The sequence below is a fragment of the Patiria miniata genome, unplaced genomic scaffold, assembly GCF_015706575.1.
Source record: "Patiria miniata isolate m_02_andy unplaced genomic scaffold, ASM1570657v1 HiC_scaffold_29, whole genome shotgun sequence".
NCBI classification, from domain to species: domain Eukaryota; kingdom Metazoa; phylum Echinodermata; class Asteroidea; order Valvatida; family Asterinidae; genus Patiria; species Patiria miniata.
Window position 1 is genome coordinate 22,095,569 of NW_024037068.1, and position 8,099 is coordinate 22,103,667.

An 8,099-nucleotide genomic window follows, 5' to 3' on the forward strand; every position below is an offset into this window, starting at 1 on the left:
CTGCGCGTGCATGGAGATTTCTATTGTTACGTCACTACTTTAACCCTAACTGAACTCAACCCATCAAAGTTCAACAGCAGGTTTTGTTTAAATCTGTTGGGATAGGTACAGTACCCCTAAACTGATGGTCTTTTACACTGGGGTTGGCATACCTCGAGAAACTAAGTCCAACAGTGTGTGTGTACAATTTCTCATGTTGGTGTTGGAATTTGCCAGAATGGGTATGGTTCCTAGTAAATTAGGCTGGGGAGTTAGGGTTTTAAGCAACTTTTTCCTCTGAGGAAAGTGTGCCTGTTCTATTGTTGCCTGAAATAGACGGAGGCTCTCGATGAAGAAAATCATGTGCTTTGCAGCATTATGAAATTGGGCCCTATAGACTAACGTGACTAACCATGAACTAGAAGGCGGACGGTGTGTTGCACTGCCCCCTCCTCGCTTTGGGCTCTGCAGACGTACGTCCCACTGTCCTCACGCCTCACCCCTGCAAACTCGATGGAATCAACCCTCGTCGTGATGTGATCGCTGGTGAGCGGGCGGCCATCTTTCTGCCAGGTGACGGTAGGGGTGGGCGTGCCCTTGGCAACACACCGCAGGGCCTCAGTTTTGCCCTCGTGGAAGACAACCAAGGCTGGCGGAGTGGAGAGAAATCTAGGCGGACCTTAAAGTTCACAAAAAGGAAATAAACCAATCGCATCAGTTTAAAATAAAACACGGCTTGTACGTTAAATTCCAATTGCTGACAATTATCAAGGATATACAAATTTAACAAAGAAATTGACTGGAGTAGAGTTGGATCCTCCGACCTTCGGAACACCATTCCAGTGTTCCACCAACTGAGCTATCCAGCCCTACATTAATGTTGGCGGTTCCCCCGTTTGTCAAACATGTCTTTGTTCAAGGGCGCTACTCAGAAGACATAAACCGGTATGCTATGTAGTCAGGGATTACACGTAAAGTCACAATGCTTCTGGTAGTAACATTAGCAATGCTGCAAATCTGGGAAATAATTCAATCAAAGATAATATGGCAATTATCAATGATATAAGATTTGAGGCTTTGCATGGTGGGGTATCGGTATCGTTTCGGTTTGCGGTAACACCATGTGGTAATAACTACTGCTTAGAAGATATTAGTTCTGAAAAGAACTTGTCCTGCTTATTATCAACTTTGCTAAGTAGTTTTTTGTTCTGTTAAGAACAGTCCAATTATCAATGATGCGATAGAAAACCAGGGTTTATAAGCAAAATAAAAAAAAATGGTATGATAAGGCCAAAAAAAAAAAAAGTCGGTCTCTGGTCAGACCGAAGTTCCGGAATTGATGCGGTGATGCGGTTTTTTTTTTTTTTGGTGGCTTTTTTTTTTTTCAAGCTTGTATTGTACAGACAAGCTAGTGGGTACTATTTTACTTTTTTGTGTCCTCATTATACATTGGTGTCCTCCATAATTTGCCTTGGTGCCCTTTATCATTTGCCTTGGTGCAATTTTCCCATTCCTTGGTGCTCCTTGGTACAAAAATTTGAAGAAAAAAAAAAGGTTGACGCGCATGATTAAAATCGACGCGCGCGCTGACCAGAGACCGAGTATTTTTTTTTTGGCCTAAACAAAAAAGCTACTGTAAGCAACTCAATGACCTGGTCTTCATCAGGGCTTGAAATTTTGGTCCTAGCAGGACTCTTTCTCATTAGTTTACAAATGTACTGTAGGTAAAAATTGACAAATGACCAGTAATACATGTACATGTACCGTAATTCAGAAGCGACCTACTGTTAACTTAAACTTGAACACAAGAAAGCAGCCAAGTCCATATTGCCCGTGGCCTATTTTTGTACAGTAAGCCGACAACTCACTAAAAGTTTATTCTTTGTATTGCAGATTACCAGCGTCAGGTTACCAGGATAAAAAAAGTATGCCGTAGGTTAGGGAAATGCCGTCAAGAACTCAAGTTATTCTTAACAAGACCAAACAGTCACCAACTACAAGGTTTTCATCTAAACCAGCTACCTAAATCCATGAATCCTTCACAAAAGAAAACAGCGTCGGTTTGGTCGTGCACATTTTGTGACTGAGGATTACTCGTATCAAATTTACTGCAAAATACTCTCTAGAACCTAGTCTACTTATTGAATGAATGTAAACGCATTCAACTTGTTTTTCTTTCTACTTTGCCTATTGAGTTACCGTAGTGTGAAGACAGTCTCCTTATAAACTGGCCATTAAGAGAAAACAATAACAGTTTTTGGATTGAAAGAATACGCCAGAAGTAACAGGAAAAAAATGAGAAATCCTTGTGCAATTAGAAAAGGGGCCAGACCATTGAAAACATAATGGTGGCCTCCCACCCAGCTTGCTAAGAATTAAACTTTGTTGTCCCTCAACATCCAAAATGTCAGTTTAGCTTTACAAATGTTTGAACTCACCCCTCGGAAAAGACCAGGGGAAAGCAAATCTGTGATTTGAGAATCCATTCAAGCTGTGTAACCCAATCTGGTCTTTGTCCCTTTTGAGTTCTTACACTTCTTACAAGTTACAAGTGACGGACACAAAAAAGTCCGCGGTGTCATTTTTTCCCCTGAATAACGGCGGCGGCTGCCTTTCCTCAATGCATGTCAAGTCTTTTTGTGTCCGGTCGATGGCCCCAGGCAGTGCGCGTAATCCATTTGACGGGTGTTTAAAGTAGGGGGATTTAAATCACCAACCGAAACCACTTCAAACCGGGCCAACCAAACCACATGTGTGTTTATGGGACAGTTGTTACTGTTCAATGTACCGGTACTGGCGGTACATGTACATGTACATGTACGTACTGTATGGGTTATTCTTTAAATTACGGTAGGGGTCCAAAGTGGGAAATTGCATTAAAAGGGCCCAAAAACTTTAAGTTATTTAACAAAAAATGTGAATATTTTGAGACTGTAATTTTTTTGTCCCACTTTTTAGCCAAAAATATGAAAATTGTGGCTTATTTTGAACCAAAACAGGAACTGCAGGTAAATGGGATCAAGATAACAAATTGGTAGGTTTCATCAATGCAACTTATTGGAGTTTGTTTATACACATAAAGAACCGGTATCATTAACTTTAATACATTTCCTACCGGTATTTAGTTAAATAAAACAAAAAAGACTGTTTCCTATTGGACTCCTACCAGTACATGCACGTCCCTTTTTAGTTGGTGGGGGGTGGTGGGGGTACATCTGATTTGAAACTTCAATAACTTGGATCATGTTTTGACTGTTAAAAATAATTCCAAAGCTGCAGTCAAAGTACATGTACAATGTACATTTTGTTGTAAATTTATGCTACAAATTGTCGGTCAATTTGGTGTGACTGTGCTTTTAACTTCCTAGCTTGTAGTCCAGTCCAATGCGTTTTGTAAGGAAATGTGTTCAACTTGAGTACAAGTGAATGCAATGAGTTATGATACACAAGAGACTCAGTGGATTGTAATTTGGAGAAATGAGATTGATATTCTGCAAAATAACTCCTTGACACAACAGCCAGGGCTGTTTACAATGTACAGGTATGCAGTGGGGTGGTTTGGATGGCTGTAAACAATCCCCACTCATCTGATCAAATCTACTTATTCACATTTAAAAAAAAACTCCCACTTAATTTTCCTCTTCTGAAATGATACCCATTGGTGAGTTGTACTACACATTGTACTACATTGTGTTTATTCACTGAAAAATCCATAAACCATAGAGTGATTGGACGGTTTCGGCGCTGTTCAATATTGCAACTTTTTGTATTGCTTCAGGCATTTGGTGTTCTCTGCATTTCTTGATATATTCTCAGTTCCCCCCTCTTCCCCCCCCCCCCTAAAAAATGCAGACTTCACTATCTCAGCCAACCCTTTTTGAAAATCCTTGATCTGTCACTCACATTGCAACAAGATTTTTTTTTTTTCTACTGGCCTGCAACTTTAAAACCCAAATAGAGGACTATACAGTTAAAACCCAAGGCTGACAATTAAATTTTAAAAAAAAAGAGGCCAGGCGTGAAGTAAGCCAAAGGCCCTTAAGAAAGTCCCAGTGACTTCTTGTTGTGCTCTGTGTTTGCATGCTTGCCTGCGCTCCGACTGACCATTGTGTGGAGCACATGGCCAGTCAAACGACCATTTAAAATGCACGCCTCAAGGCCCTTTGTTTATTTCATGGGTCATTTGGTCATTTGATCACGGGAACAACACTCCCGACGACGGTTGGAAGTGCCTGTTCAATCCTTTGATCCGCAGAGATTTTCACTGCAAGATAAACCCATTCAAAATTTTGAATGATGCTCGAGAGTTACTTCCAGCCAATGAATTGCCTTGCAAGGTTGATGGTACCTTGTAACTTCCACCAGGGACTAAACTGGAAGATGACGAGAGAGTGGGTTGATGTCTGGGGGGGGGGGGGCCTGTAATGTCTTTGTTGGTATTGGATGGAGCTTTTGAAGGCTCCACTAGATTTTTGGGAATAAAGACGTACATATCTTGTAAGCCACATTTAAGAAGTGTTATTCTTGATCCAAATAAGTTAGCAATGCAAGTGACATTTATAAATCTAATTGTAGAACTGATGAAGGCACATGTATGTACCCCATAACTAGAGTCAGGCAATTACAGCTTATTGCTTTACACAGGGCCAGGTATTTCCCTTGATTTTTCTCAGAAAAAGCTTTCTTTTTTTCCCCATTTTGGACTCAAATTCAACCCTCTGGAAACCTTTTTGCATTGCTCTTGAGTCCGTAAAGCACAAAACACCGAATTATTGACACTTTTATGTGCTGCAAATAAATCAAAATTTAAAAAATAAGTTAAGAGTTTATTTCCAAAACACGATGCATTTGAAAAAAGTGAAAAATTGGCACGGTTAGGAAAGTCAAAAAATAAAAGATTATATTATACGAACAGTAAAATGGCTGTTTCTAAACTTCATAAAACAATGTTTAATGTAACAGCCATCGAAACTGTCCTTGGGAAGCCAGAAAAGAGCAGTTTTGGGGTTTGACATTGTAAAAGTTAACAAAATGGCGTTTTTCAGGTTTTGGAAATAAAATCTTAAACTATTCCCTAACTAAACATGGGCAGCTTTTTTGGTACAATGTCTCATTCAGAAATTGAATGACTTTTGTATTGCTAGAAAAATGGCAATTTAAAAAAGCAAAATTAATTTTTCGGAGTGAAAATCTGAAATAGCACAGGGAAAGGAACTATTGAGTTCTTGGAAAAATTTCTGTTTTACAACAAACAATATCCAAGCATAAACTAGTTTTTTGTTAAATGTGGTAAAACGAAAAGATTCGTGTAAAAATCATCCGGGGTAGGTCTTTCGACCCTCCCCCCCAAATAAAACCCTCTTGCAACCCCCTTCCAAGCTGGAGGGTTATTGAACATGATAAGTCCCCCCCCCCAGCACCATTGACTGCCTCATTTATTTATTGACTCTAATCACACAACGAATACAACAGAAACCTAATAACTTGGACCAACAGGAAAGAATCCTTCAAATGCGTTAACTGCATCAAACCCCAACATCATGAATGCCATACACAAACCCTAAATGGGGTGTTTGGGTTACAGCAAAAAAGGTTAATGGTTGTATGGGGAGCTGTTAATAAAGGCTTTCATTCACAATTCCTTACCCATTGATTACTTAACATTTAGGGTGATCAATGGCAGGGGGCCTTGGGCAAATTGAGCTATTGAAACCTGTAATGGAACACTTTGTACAAATGACTTGTGGAGGATGTGGTACTGCATACAATGTACATGTATACATGTATACATTTATACGGGCTTAAGCCCTTTTCACACTAGAGCCTTTCAACCCGGGTTGAACTCAACCCTGGGCAAACCCAGTGCCGCCCTGGGTTGAGTTTTTGATTTTTCAACCCCGCATCATTTCACACTTGTTTCACGCAAATCAAGCTTATCATGCTCAGTTACTACTGTTTTGAACCCTGGCAAGAATTTCAACCCAGGGCGAAATCAATCTTGGGGTTGACGCAGGGTTGCAAGCCTAGTGATTTTTGTCACTTTTAATAGTTTTTTGTCAGGCTGCAAATAATTTGAAATTTAAAAATTAAGTTAAGAGTTTATTTCCAAAACAAAAATTGGCACGGTTATGAAAATCAAAAAATATAAGATTACAAACAGTAACATGGCTACGACAAGAATTCTCCTGACGACAGGCAGAGCCATTGAATGTTAAGTAATCAATGGGTAAGGAATTGTGAATGAAAGCCTTTATTAACAGCTCTGCATACAAACATCAACCTTTTTCCCTGTAACCCAAACACCCCATTTAGGTTTTGTGTAGGGCATTCATGATGTTGGGGTTTGATGCAGTTAACGCATTTGAAGGATTCTTTCCTGTTGCACTCCGGGCTCCTTCGACCAGGGTGCGACTGAGTGCGAACGTATTGCTACATTGTACCTCAAAAATTGCTTCTAATTTTATTTTGCCAGATAAGTCTAAAAGAAGTTAGGGTTAATGGAACTTGTACTGTCCACTGAGTTTCAACCAGATACAAACACAGAATCACAAGTACCCCCCCTCAACGGTAAGAAAGGGAGAGTTGGGTAGGACCACTGGGAGAGACATCCGAACACACTGCCTACGATGCCGCAAGGCCAGTTCATACTTCATTCGAATTGATCTTACCAATTATAACAAGATGCACAAACGTCCCGTTTCCGATGTCCCCATAGTTTCCGGTCAGGACGATGACTTGGCACTCGTACCAGCCATCGTCCTCGGCAATGACGCCATCGATGCGCAGCGACAGGTCCTCCTCGATCGTCACGCGGTCCACGTACTGGGGGTCAATGTAAGGAGGGTAGGAGGCAAAGCCGATGTAGAACGGGTACGGGAGGTCCAGGCGACGCCACTGGAGGAAGAAGGGAACGAACGGCAAGGCAGGGGATGGGGTAGGGAGCGTCTGGTTGCAGGGAAGGGTGACGACATCGCCTGATCGGGCATAGATGAGGTCCTGGGTTGAATCTGCGAGGAGACGGGAGAAATCAAGACAAAAATGTGATTGGTTATTTGTTATTCCTTCCGTGAGATTTCCCTTGCAATAAAAGGGCAAAGACTGTGTTGTACACCACATGGCTAAATGCAGTCCTTCCAAGTTTGGTCACATGAAACAGCTTGTGACTTCGAGCATGGAAGTTCGAAGCTTGTGACTTGACTCTGGACTGGATGACTTTTGATTGACTTGTGAGGACTTGTGACAAACTGAACTACAATACTGGGTCATGAATGATTTGGAATGAATTTTGACTTGATGGAAAAGCACATCATCCTGCTCGTACTAATTCGCTAGGACTTTATGGCCCAAGTGTTTGTTATAGTATACCAACTTCATGTTGGCATTTGTGCTTGCTTCCCATTCATACAGGGTTCTATCTGAAATGACCTTATTTCAACTTTCTTGAAATCAAGTCTGCCTAATTAAATTACATTACATGTACGTACTGCAGTACAAATTATCTTTAAAACTCCATTGGGGGTGAAGCCGAGGACTTAAAAAAACAGGACACTTTCAAGAAGCACAAACCGCAGCCCTGTCAAAGACTGCTTTCACATGCCCACTCAGAAATATGCACTAAATGTAAATTATTCTAAAACCAACTTTCACTTCTGATAGTGGAATAAAAGATGCCTATAAACCTTTCTTATTTCTCTATAATCCACAAAACTCCAACTGGAATAACAGTGGTTCAACACCTCTCAGGATTGACATTATATCTCTGCAAAAGGCGCGACCCTCCATTAAAATTCTGCCCCAAACCGCCTGCCTGTTTGTACAGCTTTGGGCAAGACTGTAGCACTAGGGGGAATCCTAAGCCCATTCTGTGGTCTCAAGGCGGGTTTACACAGGGGGCACTTTACCGTGACCTTAGAGTTGACCTCCGTGCCATGGGATCATGTCATTTTACGCTGACATTAGGCCTCAAGTAAAAAACAAAGTAAAAACCGCAGCACAGGGAATTGGTTTTATGATGTGACAGGTTACAAAAACTTCAGTGTGTCAGTAAATTTACGGCACCTACTTGACTTTTAGCTGTTTACAATCTTTTACACTCATTCATGCACTCTTTGTGCATTTAA

The 8,099-nt window shown here is 40.9% G+C and overlaps 1 protein-coding gene across 1 annotated transcript in view; it reads right to left on the reverse strand.

Annotated features, from left to right (window-relative positions):
• LOC119735269 (protein turtle homolog A-like) overlaps positions 1–7,840 on the reverse strand; it is a 30,615-nt gene extending 22,775 nt beyond the window's left edge. Inside the window, exons 1-3 of the mRNA XM_038208970.1 lie at positions 7,780–7,840; positions 6,648–6,986; positions 392–658 (exon numbers count right to left, since the gene is read on the reverse strand). Coding sequence (XP_038064898.1) covers positions 392–658; positions 6,648–6,986; positions 7,780–7,840 — 667 coding nt within the window. The remainder of the gene's footprint in view (positions 1–391; positions 659–6,647; positions 6,987–7,779) is intronic.
• Between the last annotated feature and the right edge of the window lie 259 nt (positions 7,841–8,099).